Consider the following 20,416-nt stretch of genomic DNA (forward strand, 5'->3'; position numbering starts at 1 on the left):
ATCGTAAAATTTGTATGGAACCACAAAAGACCCCGAATAGCCAAAACAGTCTTGAAAAAGCAAAGCAAAGATGCAGGCTTCACAATTCCAGACTTCAAACTATATGACAAAACTGTAATTATCAAGATAGTATGATACTGTCACAAAAGCAGATACATCAATTAATGGAACACAGCAGAAAACCCAGGAATGGACCCATAACTATATGGTCAATGAAACTTTGATAAAGCAGGAAAGATTATCCAATGGAAGAAAGTCTCTTCAACAAATAGTGTTGGGGAAACTGGGCAGTATCACGAAAAAAGAATGAAACTGGACCACTTTCAGTCAGAGAAGGAAATGCTATGATTTCACTCTTATGTGGAATTTAAGAAACAAAACAGATGTACATAAGGGAAAGAAAACTTAAAAAGAGAGGAAGGCAAACCATAAGAGATACTCTTAGCTATGGAGAACAAACTGAAGGTTGCTGGAGGGGTGGTAGGAAGGATGGCCTAAATTAGTGATGGGTATTAAGAAGGACATCGCTTGTGATGACCCTAAGATTTTTAAAGAGAATTTTAAATGTGCTACTTAAAACAAGAACATCACAAATATAAAGGTCTATTAAAATGACAATTTCACACAAACATTTTATGCTCGGGCTCTGAAAATCTAATCTAGTAACTGAAAGAGCAAAGGCATTTCTTATATGTAATGAGTCACTAAATTCTACTGTAAACTAAGATTACACTATATGTAAAATAACTAGAATTTAAATAAAAACTTGAAACATACATATATACATACATACATACATATATTCACAATGGTGTGCTAAGCAGGAGAGACCATCTCCATGGTGAATATCCATTTACTTCATCCTGCCCATCCCTTACCTCAGTCAGGGCACCAAGCCGAAACAAACAAGCCTGAATACATAGAGTAAATACTGCTTACGTTCATCTATAGAATATATGCCCTTTATTATCTATGTCACTACAAGTCATTTTAGAAGGCTATATATTATTCCAATTATATTATTACTGTTTCTAAAATTAATGTATCTTATTGTCTAGAATTGTCTTTAGAGTTTGTGGAACAATAAAAAAGCATTTTCACTGTTAATAAATACTCATCCTCACAGATTTGACCTTTGAAAATTTAAAAAAATGTCAAACAGATCCCAGTCTGAAGAAAGTGTGGATAATGGAATTGGATAACAATAGTGTTTGGGTCAAACATGAAACGCTAACTAATTCTTATATTCCTCTCTACCTGAGTACCTGAAAAATGTTCCACAGAAATAAGTTCAAATTGTTTCTAATCTTTAAACATTTCAAACCCACCCCAGATCCTTCACAGTTAGTGAATGACCATATTTCCTGGGTCACTGAGAAGACAGAGCTTTTTCAACAGCATTATACTATTCAGTTAAGACTTATTCTGTATTTCCACCTATCCTCCCAATGTTAGATTCTTCTGTGTGTTTTTTAAGCATAATACAAACTGTACAGCTATCCTCTATAAATCATTTATTAGTACATTTGAAAAGAGGCACACAAATGTTTCTGTTTGTAATTTAATGTGATCTTAATCTATAAACCCATAGACTAGGAATCACAGAAGCATGAGATATGTAGGTTGGAAGACTTCTTACAAGGCCACTAAACATACCTCTTCTTTTAATGATGATAAAATTAAGACCCAAACAGAGTAAGCAGCTTACTTAAAGTCATAGCTAATTTGTGGAAAAGCTAAGAACAGATTTTACAACTACTGCTTCTCATTCTAGCCCCTCTCAACTTTCTTTTTTTTTTCTTTTAAACTACTCTATATAGCCTTTTAAAATCACCCAGAATAAGAGGAGGCATGCAGATAGCCACTGAGAGAACATAAATGTTTTCATTCTAAATGTTGGTGATGAGAATAAAGCACTGAACACTGAAATGCTTTTCTTTTTTTAATTATTTCAGGACTCCATTTCCCACAATACATGCTTACGGAAAATTTTACCAGATAGATCAACACAATCTGTTCCAGTCTTGTGTTGTGTAATCAAAGTACCAGTGAAAAATTAAGGAGACCCTAAGATTTTTAAAGAGAATTTTAAATGTGCTACTTAAAACAAGAACATTACAAATATAAAGGTCTATTAAAATGACAACTTCACACAAACATTTTATGCTCGGGCTCTGAAAATCTAATCTAGTAACTGAAAGAGCAAAGGCATTTCTTCAGACACCCTGAAGTACTTCAAAAATACTCTATAATTTCTAGAGTGATAGCAAAAATGATTATCTAATCTCCAAGGTAAGTCATAACATTGAAGAGACAGCAATATGTAAGTACTTTATTTTGTTGTCAGAAGGCTGAAAACCATAAAGTTTTTAGACTTGTGCTTCAATCCTTCTCCCCGAACCAATAGGAGAGAAATATTACACGAAAGCTTCATAGGGTTTAGAAAAAAAAATGCAACTTTTGGTAGAAACTAGTACAACTGTAGTAATGCTTTCATGAAACAAGAAAAAGGCAACCTGAAATCCAAATAAAATTAAGATAGCCATAAAACCTGTATTTATAAAAGGCATTAACAAAGAAAGAAAGGGGAACCTCAAATTCCACCAAGCCTACATGAAGTAGCAGAATCATTTAAAAGTGGTAATTAGAAATCTAAGCAGAGAGAGACAGAGAAGAAACACTGTATCATTCTGTTACTATTTAATAACACTGTCTTTAAATAGTATGATACTTTAGGCTTGCTAAAAGTCTCAGTTCTCTAAGGGAGCTACATATTGTAAGTGAGAACTGCAAGAAAGCAATGAGGGGAACATATTCTGGTTGATTGCTACAAACTATATCCTCCCAATAAACTATTTTTATTTCATTTAACACTCTGGTAGAATATAGCTAGTATTTTTCTTCTAAAATAAAGATGAGGAGGGAACAATAGCAACTTTATCTTATCAGGAATGAAATCAATATTCTGTGATTATGTTTAATCCAGAAACATGAAGTACTATATAACTGAAATAACATTTATAAAGCCTCACATAAAGAAGATAAAATAGTTATTGTGAGTAAGTTTTTGGTTTAATGATCATGGTTAACATAAGTCTTACCTTCTTTGAAAATTCCACTGCTTTTTGTTCACTTTCTTCAACTTTTGCCTTGTTCACACAAGAATCTATTAAGATTGACAAAAATGATTAGAAATTATTGCATCAGATCTCTGGGCAAAAAGATGGTTGCCAGCCTATAATTCTACTGCGCAGTCAATCATTTTTATGTCAATTGCTATTAAAGGTAAATCGACCCTACTACAAATAAAACATAAACTACCACAATTTTTTTGCACACTAACTAAATTAATGATAGTATTGTTGAGTCACAAAACCATGTATCCAAGAATGTATTTGACTAAATCTTCATCATTTTAGAGGTATTCAATTACTTCCCAACTTTTGTAATAATGTAACTCTTTAAATTTTTTTCATTTTACTGCGAGTGGAGAGGAAACAAAAAATGTATTCTTAAGACGATTATGACTCAAAATGACCTTTAAGATAAGGCTAGAATGGGAGACACAATAGCATTCATTAATTCAGGTTTTCTACAGAAAGATTTCACTTAGATAACTTCTGATCTGGGGCAGAATGTATTAGGTAAATAAGGAAATAAACATTAAATCTCTCAGCTCTAATCAAATATTCCAGAATATAAATAACTGAAGAACCTCTTTTTGGCAATATTCTCGTTATTACATATACAAGTCTATTATGTATCTAGCCATTCCATACCTATTTATCCAAAAGAAATGAAAACATATGTCTATATGTGTGTATATGAATATTCATGACAGCTTTATATAACAGCCAAAAACTAGAAAGAACCCAAATATCCATCAACAAGTAAATGTATATACAAATCACAGTATATCCATATACTACAATATTACTCAGTTATAAAAAGGAATGAACTATTGATACATGCAATATAACATGAATGAAATTCAAAATAATTGTATGAAAGAAGCCAGACAAAAAGAGAGTACATCCTATATGCATCTAGTTAAATAAAATTTTAGAAAACAAATTATATTATTATAAATTATAGTAAGAGAAAAAAGATCAGTGGTTATCTCAGGATGGGGACAGGTAGAGAGGCATAGGAAGGACAGATTACAAAGGAGAACACAGAAACTTGAGTGAGAGAGATGTTTATTATCTTGGCTGTGATGACGGTTTTAAGTAGACATACAAATATTGAAATCTATCAAATTATGTTCTTAATAATGGATAATTTTTCTCATGTCAAGTACACCTCAATAAAGTTTTGTTTTGATTTGTTTTTTTAAAGAACAGTGTGTAAAGACCTAAGGCTGAAATTGGTAAATAATGAGACAAAGGGGGCAGATCACTGCTGTGCTGTCAATGGTTGATAATGATGTTGAATTAAATTTCAGTGGGAAGGTACTGAAGAGTTTTGTGCAAGAATTTGATTGAGTTTATGAAAAATACTACACTTACAGAATCGTGAAGATACTCCATGTTGCTCAAGACCAGTTGACTTTAAAATCAGGATCCATCAATTTCCTGTAAGTTCTTGAAGCACCTGCTAATTTTTGCATTTATGCATGTGCATGTGGCTCTAATCAGAGTTCCACAGCATTCATCAGAAAAAATCCACTGACCATAAAATATTATGAACTATGCATATATTTGACTTATCTAAATTTAGTTGATAACACTGAAGAAGAGAAGTTAAGTGATTTGTTCACTATCAGAGATGACACATGGATGAGGAAATAGTGGGTATCTGAAGCTCTATTCTCACTTGATGCCTTCATCTCACTGTTGAGTGAGGGGAGGGACAGACCCCATAGCTAACAGTACACAACTGTGTGTACCTGGCACACAGTACAAAAAAACAAATGTCTATTGAACACTGAAAGAGCTAGTCAAAATCAGTAGAGTATATGTGTCATGTATGGTCCATAAGAGATTATAAGCCAATACAAATATATGGAAATATTCTCTTATAACACTCTCAACAAAATATGAAACAAACTGCTGATTTTATCAAGCTTATTATCAAATATGCAATAAAGCCAGCATTTACATTAATTCTTAGGGAAGGTAAATTGATGCACTTTCTGAAAAGCATATAGCCTTTCAAAGTTCTTATCCTCAACTGTAAGAATCAATTCTAAGAAAATAACAAGAAAAAGGCAAACATTTATACAAAGAATGTTCACAGCAGATTCATTTATAATTGCAAAAACCTGAAAACAATCTAGATGTACAATAAAAAAGGACTGGTCAAGATGATTAGGATATTCCATTAAATGTAATATTATACAGACATTCAAAGTCACATTTTGAAGGTTAACATGAAAAAACTCTTATAATAAAGAATTCTATGAAAACTCAGCCTATAGATAGACAAATTTAAAAAAGAGATATAAGATAATGTACTTAGCCAAAAAGTGACTAAAGGTGGTGGAATGTATATTGAGCTGAAAAGTGAGATGGGTGGTTTATTCTGTCATCTACATAAGCCTCTAGATTGCTTAGAATAAATGAGCAGTGGTTTTAAAATCAGAAAATAATATATAATAATAATAAGGAATTAATCCTCGAAGATTACTGTGAGTCTGCCTTGTGCTATGGAGTAAAGAATAATATATAATTGGCATTCCACAGCTGTTGTTTTCTTCCTTTAAAGACATGACAAATGAGTTCATGCCTAAATCTTAGCAATAGAGATTTTGATTAGTTATAAAAACTGTTTAACTGTAAAGTCATAACAGCATTTCACTAGAGAGGTTTCACATCATCTTTCAGAGACTGTTCCAGAAAGTACAGCCAACTAGTAGTCTAGGATGATGTAAGTTCATTTCCTGAGCAATCCAAGTAGATGAACATGATCACCTTAAATCCCTTCCTAGCTTTAAGGTCTATGAAAATATAAATTGATATTCTTTGATAGAAATAAAAAGTATTAAGTTACTGAAGTAAGCCTGTATTTCCTTTCTAAAACTTGAACATTAATACCTATTGCACAAGTGATTTCTATAAAACCACTGAGGAGCAAATATAAACTGAATCAAAGGATTTCAGAATCATGTTTCTAAAAAGAAAAGCATTCATCTGTAATGATAGGTGTTTCCTGTGTGGGGGACACTGATTTTAAACAGAATGCAAGAGCATCAAAACTTATCAACTAACTTAATATTTTCAATCACACAGGCAGAACTCTCATGATCAACGTAATTAACAATTATAGTGACTGAGTACTCACAGACACAAGGACTTACCAGATATTAATAAAGGAAGTTCAGTGACAGTACTACCCTCAAAAAGTGACTATTATACAGAAGAGGGTGAAACACAATCAAAGGACATTGAGGATAATATTACATACCTATCAGATGTGTGAAATCAACATCTAATCTTTGCCTATACTTGAAATCTGGGTCCATACCACTGCAGTGCAGCACTATCTGTGAAACGCACTCCTCAATTATTTTGTAATACTGTGGCCTAAAAGAGAGAAAAGTATTCTTGAATACCTTTTCTACCTATACAAGTCAATCTTCTTAAGTGGTTCAAGGGCACCTGGGTGGCTCAGTTGGTTAAACATCAGACACTTGATTTCCACTCAGGTCATGATCTCAGGGTCATGAAATAAAGCCCCACCCCCCACGATGGGGCTCCATGCTCAGTGCAGAGTCCACTTAAGAGTTTCACCTACTCCATCTATCCCTTCCCTTGCTCATGCTGTCTCTCCCTCTCTCTCACATAAATAAATACACATGATAAAAGAACTATGCCTTTTTCTAGTACTGTTAGAAGAAATCTTTCTAGACATTACATTTCCTTAAAAGAAAAATGCCTAACTTAACAACAGTCTAGACATTATAGTATAAAACCCATCATGATATAATCAACTGTGAATACTTAGTGTCTCAATACTGTAGTTTGTAGAAATTCACATTTGTGCACAAATATACTTACCAACCTTATCTATTTACTTAAGTTATTGTTACTACAGTTAATGAAAATAAATGACCTGTTAGTCCTAGATCCATGGATACAGAAACAGTTCTAAGACTCTACAAGTTTTCAGTTTCAGTAAGGGATGAGTATCCTGGCATTAGGTGGCAATGTCTTAAATTTACTAAAACATTTTCACTCAAGATTAGCTGTAACAGCTTACAAAACTGGACTGAACCATAATATTCAAAAAATCTATTCATACACATTTTTTAAATATCCACCTTATAGAAGCATACACACTTATATGCATGGCCATAGCCTGAATTTGTTCAAACTGTCAAAAGTTTTTAAACATGCCCTAATTTTGTAACCTATCAAGATAATTCTGGCCTTAAAAAATAACTACTTATTTGTGGAGCAAAACAAATAACACAGAAGACATGGGGAGATGGAGAGGAGAAGGGAGTTGAGGGAAATTGGAGGAGGATATGAACCATGAGAGACCTTAGACTCTGAGAAACAATCTGAGGGTTATGGAGGGGAGGAGGGTGGGAGGTTGGGTGAGCCTGGTAGTGGGTATTATGGAAGGCAGGTATTGCATGGAGCACTGGGTGTGGTGCATAAACGATGAATTCTAGAACACTGAAAAGAAATAAAATAAAATAATAAATAAATTCTTTATTTGAAAAACAACAACAACAACAAAAATAACTACTTGCATTCCCACCAACAGTGTAGGAATGCAAGCTGGTGCAACCACTCTGGAAAATAGCATGGAGGTTCCTCAAAAAGTTGAACATAGAGCTACCCTACGACACGGCAATCGCACTACTGGGTATTTACCCTAAAGATACAAATGTAGTGACCCCAAGGGGTATATGCACCCGAATGTTTATAGCAGCATGTCCACAATAGCTAAACTTTGGAAAGAACCTAGATGTCCTTCAACAGATGAATGGATAAAGAAGACGTGGTATGTATATACAATGGAATACTATGCAGCCATCAAAAGAAATGAAATCTTGCTATTTGCGAGGACATGGATGGAACTAGAGGGTATTATGCTTAGCAAAATAAGTCCATCAGAGAAGACAATTATCATATGATCTCCCTGATATGAAGAAGTTGAGAGGCAATGTGGGGGGTTTGGGGGGGTAGGAAAGTAATAAATGAAACAAGATGGAATTGGGAGGGAGATACACTGTAAGAGACTCTTAATCTCACAAAACAAACTGCGGGTTGCCGGGGCGGGGTAGGAAGAGGGTGGTTGGGTTATGGACACTGGAGAAGGTATGTGCTATGGTGATGCTGTGAAGTGTGCAAACCTGGCGATTCACAGACCTGTACCCCTGGGGTTAATAATACATTATATGTTAATAAAAAATAAAATATTATTTAAAAATAACTACTTGCATATTTCAAGTTTTTAAAAGGCATTTTTATCATAAAAATTTAGGGAAAATTTAGTAAATTCAACAAAGAAAGAAATACTAGTACAGACAAATTTTGACATAAACATCCTTAAGATTAGTGTGCTAATAACTAGCCAACCTACTAAAAGTTTGCAAAGCCTAACAGTCTAATTGCTCTTATATGTCTTCTGTCATGAGGGTGGCCTCAAGAGTAAGAATAAATAGCAACATATATTAAGCCATTTTAGGCTTTTTCAAGTCATCAACAATTCTAGCATAAATAATATTGGAATATAATCAGCCTAGTAAATGACCTTTTGTATAAACAAGGAAAACACAAGTGTTCTCTCTGAGGCCAAGTTAATTATCTGTAAGTATAATTAAAGTAGCTGGTCACACTTCTACCCCACATTGATGTTCTCAGGATGAAAAAGGTGTCATATTAGAGTAACTTCTTATACTATTCAAGGTTACTGAGAAATGGATGGTTTCACGAAAATTTTTTCCCTATATACCCATAGTCACATTACCCCTTTAATTGCCAGAACTTTAGAAAACATTTTAATTTCCATCTTTTCTGCTTTACAAAAACAGTATACAATTAAATATTCTAACCATTTTTCTACATCTCTGTAACATCATGATGGCCATAAATTATTGTACAAGTCTGAACTATAATAGCTTTCTATATAACCTTAAAACTGTCATCTCTGTTACAACTATATCTGACCCCTGGTAGCTTGCCTTTACCATTTAATCATTAAATCAAACAAATTTTGAGAAATCAGAGAACCTAGGTTGCCAGAATTTCATGCATATTAGAGTATGAAGAACAACTAAAAGTCTCTTGAATAGTTAAGTATAAGATCATGACCACAGCTTATAGATAATTTCAGTCACTCAGAAACCTTTTTTTATTGTTCTGGTTTTCAGATCTATTTACAGTTACCAGACTCTGAAACTCCTAACGTTATTGATCATCATAATCATTTATCTTGAAGAATTACTTTACTGGATATAAATCTGAAATATCAGTATTATCTTCTTAACTAAAATCACATCTATTATTAAATAAATACTAGAAAGGAGAAATAAAAGTAAAACCTAACTTATTAAAATGTAAATGAACTTTAAAAATAAAATAAAATAAAATGTACATGAACTTAAAAGTTCCACTACAATCACTTCAGTGCTTATTCTATGTTATCATTATCTAGCAAAGAAAATTCACCATAAGTTCAGTAAAATCTGTTGGGTTCTTTGCTACAGAATGTCCTGTCATGGGGGTCCCAGTTTTATAAATAAATCCTTCTGGCCGATTTAAAAATAAATTCACATCTTTTAAAAAATGTTATGCAAAGTCATCAAACTCTTATACACTATAGATGTACATATATATGCATACACTACCTAGTAGTCTACATAAGTATACTAGAGTCACTAATAAACATTATTAGTTTCCCTTAAATACTAAATTCAAATAACACAAATTCTAGTACTCTCAGATCTGCTTCTTACCTGATATAATAATCATTTCTGATGAGCAAAAAATGTTGTAGAATGGATAATAAGTAATTTTCAGCAGCAGTGTCCTTCAACATGTTATATAGAAGATGATATACTTCATTCATATCAGTGAAAGTAAGTAAAGGAAAAAAATTAAAGCTCTTGATGAAAGTTTCATTCATAACAAAAGCAGCGTCATTTTTTTAAAACACTGAAGTACTATTTTGTTTCCCTTACTGTTTCTAAACCTTCAACTCCATGATCCAGTATTTCAAACTTTACATTAATATATTTAGCCTATTGAATAACTTTAACCTTTTAATGAGAGAAACAGCTTAAAGAATATTTCCAAGACCATTTAATCATCAAAATTTTAAGCAATCAGTTACTCATTACAAATTACATATGATAACTGGTATGATTGGAACAGCAATGCCATTAGAGAAAACGGTTTCCTCTTGATCATCCTGTGGCTGTGATAGAGGACCTATATTATTCATGTAAGCCACGACTCCTCTATTTTCACCACCACATAATACTGAATGTAATGAAACATTCTATGGACTGCTTAAATATCACAAACCAGTTTTATTTTATACTGAAATAATATTTACTAGATGTGAAATTGTTATTGTCTGCATTTATCTGTATTTCATTATTTAGAAAAACGGAAAGTAAAGACAGTAGAACTTGAATCATTTTTCATAGGATACAAAAGACTGGAAAAAGTTTAGATGCTTTTAATAAACGAGACAACAAATTTTAAAACTGGATTCACTTTTATAAAAAAAGTGAGGACCTGGAAAATCAATGTAAAAGAAAGGTGGGAAAGGAAATATAATCCAACAGTCTAAAAATAATCTGAAATGTCAACATTTTCTCTGAAGTAGAATTAAGTATATGATAGATTATTTCTTAGACCCCATGTATAAGTGTTGTGTTAAAGTCTCATAAGGTCTTTTAAATGGTTACAGAATGAAACCCAAAATAGCTTTATGGTGAAGTTTGATTATAAGATAAATGTATACAAAGCAAGGAAGCAAGATATATATGCCTATAGAAAGCATTTAATATTATAGAAATGACTGTAGACTAGAGTCACTAATGATAGATAAGGAATTACTAGCATTGATCCCTTATAATAATGACATTGTTATCCATTGCACACACATTTATCCAATACTTATGTATAAGATACTTCAATAGTAGCACTGGAAGAAAAAGATGAAACCTAAGACTTCTGCCCTCAATCTCATAGGAGCACAAAAGTGTACATAAATAAGATAGAAAGTACTATAGGAGTTTCAAGGTGAGAAATATTCCAGCAGGTTTTGTTTGTTTGTTTGTTTTGGAGGGTATGGCAGTTCAGGGAGGAAGAGGAAGAAGAATTAAAGAAAAATTCCATCTCAAAGTTTATCTTAGTTCTGAAGTATTTCCTAAGCTCCCCAAAAGCCATAAGTAAGAAATTTATGGAGTGTGAAACGAATAGCCAGAAATGCTGACGACAACCATCTTTTAGATCTAAAATCATTTCACATAAAATCATTGCCATAGGAAGATTATACACTAGTTGTATTTGACTCAAATGCTTCTATCAGACAGCCTTGATATAGTTAGATACTATATCCAAACATTTTTTTTTTTTTTTTTTTTGCTAAGGAACCAAAATTGTTGGATTGAGAATAAGGCATTTATTTGAATTGAATAATATTTCTAAAACCATTTGAGTACATTTCAACGAACTGAAGAAGTATACTACCTATAGTTACATATGAACTCAGCGAACTTTTCCCCTCAAATTCTTATACATGACGTATATGCCTTAGGTTCTTATCTATTCAAGACTACTGAGCTGAATATATAGATAATACAGCAAGTCATTGTGCAGATTTCAATATAATTTGTGTAAATCATCAGGACACTCTGACAGTTCCTCAACATGAATCTCAAGGACAGCCTCATAGTGAAGTACTAATATAAATAAATGAATAAAAATTGGGCTGGCAGACCAAAATTCTAATAATGGTCCACAAAATCACCCACAAATCTCTTTTTCAAAAAATTTCAAAATTATTTTTGTGGTTTGTCAAAAGGATATTCCATTTCTGCTCGAATATCATTGAGACGGTGTGATAATTCATTTAGGTCATCTTCTTTGTTCTCATCAAATACTTTCAACTGAATATCAAGCTCATCATTCTCCTTTTCCTTTAGATCCTAATATAAACATAAAACTTAACAGATGAGTAACAGTTTGACAATACCGTATTTTGGTAAAACACAGATACTATTATTCATTTACAAACACAAAAACGATTTTATATTGACCCAGGCACTTTAGTTTTCTGAGAGAAATTAAGTGTACTATGTATATTCCTATTTTAAAATAAATGAACCTCATTGCATTTTCTTCTTATGCCCCAGATTTTGATTATTTACATTAAAAATTAACAATCACTTTTACAAAGGGGGAAAAAAATAATTGCTAACAACCCAAACTGAATGTTGTTTTTGACTGAATACACTAATGAAAGATCACAAAAGAACTCATGCAGTTAGAACATTCACATATGCCTCTGGCAAAAAATATAAATACAGATCAATTGTATTAATGAAGAATAAATGCAAGGATATATTCAAGCACAACAGTCCCAAGTATGGCGTAGAAAGTTATATAAAGAGATTTATTTTAAATGGTATTTTGTGATTTTGAAGCAAAAGGTGTCAGGATTTTTTTATCAAGCTGCATGACTAGCCTCCTCCCCCACTTTTCATTTTTGCTTAACCGAATCACAAAATACCAACTTGGGCATCAAAGATTTGTTTTTGTAGTACATTATGAGCACATGCATTACAAACCTCTGATAATTTTTAAAATAATAGACTGAACAAAATCTTTGGAAGCATGCCACACTAGAGATTGCTGGGCTTAATAGATATCACCTGGAATATCTTTTAATATGTGTCCATTAAGTTGCAGCTTTCAAAACCCAAATCGATAATCCCCACTGTGGATGCTCAAGGGTGATTATGAAAGTGGGACTAGGATTTCAGAGTTGAGCTTGAATTCTAAAAGGAAATGCAAGCATGGTGTACTTCAAATTAGGTCAATAAAACAAAACTGGAGTCATTTCTTGTGTCTTATTTTTATTCAACAGAACAACTATAAATGGAGATGTAAAGCCAAATGAATATTTATGCAATTTCTAGATTTTTTCTAAGATTCACATAATAGTTTACTGAAAATTTATATATAGAACATAAGAAAATACTTATTAGTATGTTTCTATAAATTTCATATAAAATATATGACATAAAATGTATTTACACTTAGTTCCCTCTTTAGTAACTTGCTTTAAGTCTAGTTTCCACTTTTTTTTTTTTTTTGACCCAAACTGGGTTTTATTGAAATGCCAGGAGCAGGCACATGTCAAAGTAGTAAAGGAAGGAAGGAAGGAAGGAAGGAAAGAAGGGGCAGGCTGTGAGGTGGCAGGGGAGGGGCAGGCCCCATGTCCATGGCCCTGGTAACCCCTCTCTCTGCCAAGGGCTGAGTGGGTACATTTACCCAACCCCCACCCACCCCTAGTTTTCCACTTTTAAATCTATTGGAATGCAAAATTATCTATCATTGATGGGTATATTATTGGACAATTTCAGAACTCCAGTTGGACAAGAGCAAAAGCCAGACACACCTAATATGCTGATCTTTGAAGAAGTAACTGTTAACAAATTTTACAATATGGATTTTTCCTTATTCTTCTAGCATAGTATGTTCTTTCTTAGATGCTCACTACAAATCTTGAACACTTTCAGAAAAATCTAATTTAAATACGGCCATTTAATTAGCATCAGAACATTATAAAACATGGAATCAAACTGCATAATTAAAATATTTTTTGTGAAAATAAATGATTAAATGTTTAACTGCTTTTAATTAGGACAACACATTAGTTATAAAATATATATAGATACATAGTATGTGAACCAATATAGCACAATATAAAAACACAGAACTATAAATGCAATCTTATATTATTTATCAATAATCTCCATTATGATAAATATATATGCATACATACACATAAAGCTAACTTTTAGTCAAATATCAAACCTTGAAAAATGTATCCATAAATTCTTAATGAAACAAACAATTAAGTTTTTCCATAGCATAAATATGACATTCTATAAAAGGAAATGGAAATGCATCACTAAGGTTTTATACTTTAAACTGTAGAATATCATAACATTACTGAATTACCGTATTATTAACTATTAATTATGTGAAAAATTATAAATATGTTTCAGGGTTTTTTTTTTTTTTCAATAGAATTACTGTGCGGATATGAAACACTGTTGACAGAGTCCCTAAAACATATAATTAAATCTCTATAATACAGTGTACTTCAAAGGAAATTCCATTACTAGTATATGACTGATTACCAGTCAAGAAATCAAAATTGAGTTTTCAACAGAATAAGAAAAGTTGGTTGGTATTTTAAAATAAAGATGCCTGCTGCCTACAGGATGCCTACATACATGATTTCTTACTTTCCTGTTCCTTCACATATTTAATCTACCTCATATATTCTATATTTATTTCACTAAATAAAAGGCAGTTGGAGATGAATACTGCTATGCTGAAAAGAAAAAAAATTTTTTTATAAAGGCAATTGGGAGAAAACTTCACAAGAAATCACTATGAGTTAACTATAGAGCAAATACTAGTTTAAAAATCACTGTATAGTATGTAACAACTCACTAATCCCAAATAACTAAAGCCTATTTATGAAAAGATTTTTTTGAAAAGAATTTTCCATATAAATAAAGTATAAATTCCCTTTAAACATCATAATTTATCAATGGAGATGGGAGAATTGAGAAAATAAATTTTTACAGAATATAATTAAAATAATCATCCTTGTCTTGAGGATTCTTATTGCTGGAAATCAGAGACTCTGAGAAACAAACTGAGGGCTTTGGAAGGGAGGCAGGTGAGGGATTGGGTGAACCTGGTGGTGGGTATCATGGAGGGCATGTATTGCATGGAGCACTGGGTGTGGTGCATAAACAATGAATTTTGGAACACTGAAAAAAAATTAAGTTAAATTAAAAAAAAAGAAAACAGTTCTACTGTACTATATTATTATTATGATCTCGGGAGTTACTAAAATACTAAGAATGATTCTTCCCTAACACTTAATGATGATTCCAGAGAGGAATAATTCTTTTTAAGCTTTTATTCAAATTCTAGTTAATTAAAATACAGTATAATAATAGTTTCAGATGCACAATATAGTGATTCAACACTTCCATACAACCAGATAGGTCTAATTTTTGATCATGTATCAACAGTTTGTATTAGCCTTAGCCACATCTCCTTTGCTGCTTTGAATATTATAGATTCTAGAAAATTAAGTAATACCTCCTGTTGAAGACTCTCTATGAATACATTATTAAGCTTCCATGCATGTGTACAGATGCTTAATGCTACCTAAATTCCAGTGGTTTAAACTTAAGTATTTAGTAAATTAAATTGTGATTTCATTAGATAATAACTGGCATGCCAGGTACATCTAACGTACATTAAAAACAAAAAAAAAAAACTATAAGAACAACATCAGTTGTGAAAATTATGTTATTAAAGAAAAAATCTCTAACTCTTCTGGGTCTATCTGCCTGAATTCTGATTCTCATCTTATATCTAAGAAGAACCTGGGGAGGATTCGTTTTCTTTTCAAACCAAACATCTCTGCCTTACCCTCAATAAGATTTTGATATATTCTCTTTAGGGGCACATGTCCGACCTCTTTAGTTGAGAACCAGGACTACATGTAACCATATTTTGCTCCATTGTCTTAGGGAGAAAAAAAAATTGAGAATCCTTGTAGGTTCTATTCCAAAATTTTAGAAGGCAGACACAACACACTTCCTACTTTTATCTTGCTGAGGAATCACTGAGATCTGGGAATCAGGTCATATTGAAGAGATATGACGGTGAAAGAAAAATCTAACTAGATACATATATGAAGAATGCTTTTATTAAGAAGTACTTGGTGCCATAAGAGGCTTCATATACAGCTATGGTGCCAATGGAAAAGTGTAGCTTAGAAAAACAGATGCAAAATCTTCACTGTCAGTGTAATGAAATATACCATGAATCCACTGAACCCAGCAAAGATGAATAAAGAAGAAAAGTTAAAGGTAGGAATAAGAGCTAACATTCATTCTCTTTCTGAGAAGAGGACAACTCAAATAAATTAAAATGAGAGTAACAGTATTTCTGATCAAACATTCAGTAGTATAAGGCAGAAAATGAATATCCAATTATAAATAAACAAAGGGAAATAAAAGATGAAAGAGTAAAAGCACAATATGTGGCATATTAGTAAATGAACACAGGATGCTAAGGAGCCCCTGTGTTCAGCAAGGTCCAAAGACATTGATAGTCTCCCAGAAAATGAGGACCACCCCAGTGAGAACAAGCATGGAAACCAATGAGTAGGCAATTCAAAAGCCACACTAGAATCAAGATTGTAACATTACGTGTAGCTACCTAAGGCCACAGACTTTTCATGAGGAGAGATTTGTGACAACACAAGAATAAATGTGTTACACACACCATAATTAGTGGATGTGCCTAGTTAATTGCATACTGAACCTTCATAAGGGTCACTTAAAATATTGCTTTGATCCACTGAAACCAATTCCTTGTTTTTTAAAGTCATGGATTAAAGTACCATTCCAAGTGTAATTGACACAAAACTTTCTAAAACCCCGATAGATCAAATCCTACATCTTATCAAAGTGGGTTTCAGTAGATCCACTGTAGGATACATTTTATGATGATGAGTTTCAACTACTTTCAGTTAAGACTATCAGAACACAGTTACAGATGCATGATACAATCTGATTCTCACCAGGAAATTTTCCCTGATTTTGGCATTTCTAGTACTCTAAGTATTATATATGTGCTCACTTGACATTTGTTTTGTTTTCTTTTTTATTCCCTTTTGCGTCTTTTTTCTCAGGTGTTCCCTAATAGCTTAAATGAAGAGACTAGTTAAACTTTACATGTCTCTTAACAATGTCATGGTTTTAAACAAAATCCCTCTTCATTAACATACTAAATAAAATACAAAGTCACTTTAGCTATATTTGTGTTTATAAAATAAGTGTGCTCATTTATCTCAGATGAAGCCTGTAAAGTTATTTCAATATGTTTTAACAGTATCATAATTAGAGCATATATACACATAGAATTTAAGAAATAAAACTTTTTAGAAAAGTCTCTATAGCAGTGTAACAAGAATACCATGCCTAAATATCTAGAATATACTGGTCAAAATTCTAGAAATAATTATGCTGAATATAAATGGTACCAGTCTAAATTATCAAAGAGGAAAGCAAAAACTTTTAAATGAACATTGAAGCTGCAGAAAAACAAAAAGCAGTAGTCTTTTATGTTCTCAGTATTCAAATTCAAAGAAAAGAAATTCCCTTTCAACTTTAAGAAACAAACAAAATAATAATAAAAAAAAAACAGAACAGACACATCACTTGTGGACACATTAGCTGAATTCTGAATTCAACAGTTGTATATAAAGACTGATACTACTGTAAAATAGAAAAGCTTACAAAATGTCTAATGCCTTACAAAGAATATATAGCAAGGAACATTTATCTGTTGCAAGTATTTCGTCTAAAGAGAGAAAAAGGTTAAAAAGTTCATCAGCAAACTTAATGTGCACATTCAACTTACTGGTAACATTGTTTTTAGTCCTGAACGTAGGAATTCATTCCTTAAATGTATTCTAAAATCAAGCTCGTAAGGTGAAGTGACAAGGGCATTTATAAACTGCATGCAGGCCACCTGCAATTTAGAAAGCAAAATTTGTTTAAAATTATTTTAAGTAATGAAATATTTACTTAGTGCATTCAGATCATTGCTTTTCTATACACTAAAAACATATACACATATATAATAAAATATTAGAAGAAATATAAATATTTATACAAGTATAAGGATGATTATGACGTTACAGCTTAAACAACAAAAGTCACTTTCTAATGCCCAGAATAATTCTAATGGTGTTATGATGGATGGTCAAGTATTGGTATGATTTGTTAAATAATATGAAGGAATATTAAACTCTGAAAAACTCAAAGTTCGAAAGATCTGCATATAGAGCCCTTTAAAAATAGCATAAAATGGATCTTTCCTATTCAACTGTCCCCAGAATAAACTTGGCCTCAATTCCGTATGATTATAAACTTTTCTAAAATAAACCAAAACAAGTACCCTGATACTAAACAGAGAACAGTGAAAACTTAAAGAAATTATTACACTAATTTATACTGTCTCCCTCCTATTATTGGGATGGACTTGCAAAAAATATAGAGTACTAAAATATATGATTAAGATGAATTAATTTACCAAGTATAAAAATGAGTGCACATGAATTAAAATCAACTAAAAAGCACTGTGACACCAATGCACCAATGTACATTGCATGACAAAGTGAAGGTAAGGGCTTGTTTTCAAGTGAAGGTGATTCATTAATTACATTGACACTGTCAGAAAGGTTTGGTTTTTCTTACCTTCTGATACTGAGTTTCCCTATTATAAAAGGGGACTTATTTCCTGGTAATTGCAAGCTAGAAGGGAATCAACAAAATACTAATTGCCAGGTGATCCATACATTATTCCTGATAGCATTTTTGGGAAATGCTGCTCAAGTCTAAGGCAACTATCTAATAGATTGACTGAAGAGCTGCACATAAAATTGATTATTCTTAAAAGCATGCAATAAAAAGAAGTAAGCAATGAGCAAACTGTACAATGTTCAAAGAGCTAACTCTGAAGGGACTCCTGAAAATGCCAGATTTAGTAAAGATATCAAGTATATATAGAAGGAGACACAAAAAATCAAAAGTTAGTATGAGAAAAAAATCAGCAAAAGAAAATATTTCAAATGTATTTTGACTTGACTTGTCCAGATCTATCATTATATTTTTTTTCAAGTAGAAAGAAAAGATTAAAAGGTTTATTTCTTTTTTATATATCTATTATCTTATGAATATCTTATGCATCTAAGCAGGCTTTAGGGAGACTTGTCCATCTACCTCATATTCAGGCTCAAAAATCAAAAGCTGCATGCTTTAAAAGTGATGACTGAAGTTGTTTCTAACTTTACTAGATATCTAAAACATAATTCAACAATGTAGTCCAACGCCTATGAATGCTCGAATGTCAGTACGAAACACTAAGACCACTGATTAAATACTTGCCAAAACCAGGTATTATCTTTTTTTTTTTAAAGATTTTATTTATTTATTTGACAGAGACAGAGAGATCACAAGTAAGCAGAGAGGCAGGCAGAGAGACAGGGGAAACAGGCTCTCTGCTGAGCAGAGAGCTCGATGCAGGGCTCGATCCCAGGACCCTGAGATCATGACCTGAGCCGAAAGCAGAGGCTTTAACCCACTGAGCCACCCAGGCACCCCAAAACCAGGTATTATCTTAAAAGACATTTCAGATAAGTTACTATGACATGTATACCTTAATGGATCACTTAACCTTTCTATTTACAGCAAGAAAATAGGCTGGGATATAAGCTTATATACTATACATGTCCAGAGCTACATTATCGTCCCATTTGCTTGAATGATCCTTGTTCAACGTTACAACTATGACATGACCAAACAAGCCAAAGCACATGTCCAATCCAAAATTTATAGAGAGAAAAGTTGCCCTCTGCTAGGACTGTTTTTACCAGAAGATATTCTAGCTTAATGGCCTGTATTAATACTCTACAAGAGAACATTTCCATAAGAAACAAGTTAATGAATCTTAGAATTGTACCTTTATACAAAGTATTTAGATTAAAAGATGATATAGTAAGTCAATAATATTAATGAATGTATCAACATCAAAATAACTTTACATTTAATATGAAATGTTTTAATGCTATTACTTATTTTACCTATGATGTATAAATATATAACTGAATGCTAAAAAAAAAAAGTTGGGATACACCTTGAAGCCAGTATTTTAAACAGGTAATGGCAATGGTTTATCAATGTACTATTTATTATTTATCAAATTCTAACAGATATCTAATTAATTACAAATAAGATAAGCAGAATAGTTATACCATCATGTCATTTCCCAACATTTTCTCCTAAAGTGATACTCCTTTTGTTTTAAAGATTTTATTTATATATTTGAGAGAGAGCGAGACAAAGAACACAAGGGGAGGGTTTGCAGGGGGACAGAGGGAGAGGGAGAAATAGACTCCCAGCTGAGCAGGGAGCCCAACCAGGGCTTGATCCCAAAACCGTGGGATCATGACCTGAGCAAAAGGCAGATGCCCAACCAACTGAGCCACCCAGGTGCCCCTAAAGTGATACTCTTTTATAGAAATATTTATATTTTAATGTGGAGAACAAAAAAAATACCTTAATTATCTCCATTCCTTCATGCTACCACATAATCATTATCCTTTTTAGAGGACAGAA

General features: G+C 32.3%; 1 protein-coding gene and 1 long non-coding RNA gene across 2 annotated transcripts in view; one reads left to right on the forward strand and one right to left on the reverse strand.

Moving 5' to 3' along the window:
* Positions 1-20,416, forward strand: part of LOC309855567 — a 1,258,688-nt gene that overhangs the window by 976,815 nt on the left and 261,457 nt on the right. The window lies entirely within an intron of this gene.
* The window catches only part of DIAPH2 (diaphanous related formin 2), a 919,476-nt gene that overhangs the window by 608,591 nt on the left and 290,469 nt on the right, over positions 1-20,416 (reverse strand). Inside the window, exons 11-15 of the mRNA XM_082715955.1 lie at positions 17,658-17,768; positions 11,997-12,115; positions 9,911-10,027; positions 6,406-6,524; positions 3,102-3,166 (exon numbers count right to left, since the gene is read on the reverse strand). Coding sequence (XP_082572081.1) covers positions 3,102-3,166; positions 6,406-6,524; positions 9,911-10,027; positions 11,997-12,115; positions 17,658-17,768 — 531 coding nt within the window. The remainder of the gene's footprint in view (positions 1-3,101; positions 3,167-6,405; positions 6,525-9,910; positions 10,028-11,996; positions 12,116-17,657; positions 17,769-20,416) is intronic.

The sequence above is a fragment of the Mustela nivalis genome (assembly GCF_964662115.1).
Source record: "Mustela nivalis genome assembly, chromosome: X".
Lineage (NCBI taxonomy): Eukaryota > Metazoa > Chordata > Mammalia > Carnivora > Mustelidae > Mustela > Mustela nivalis.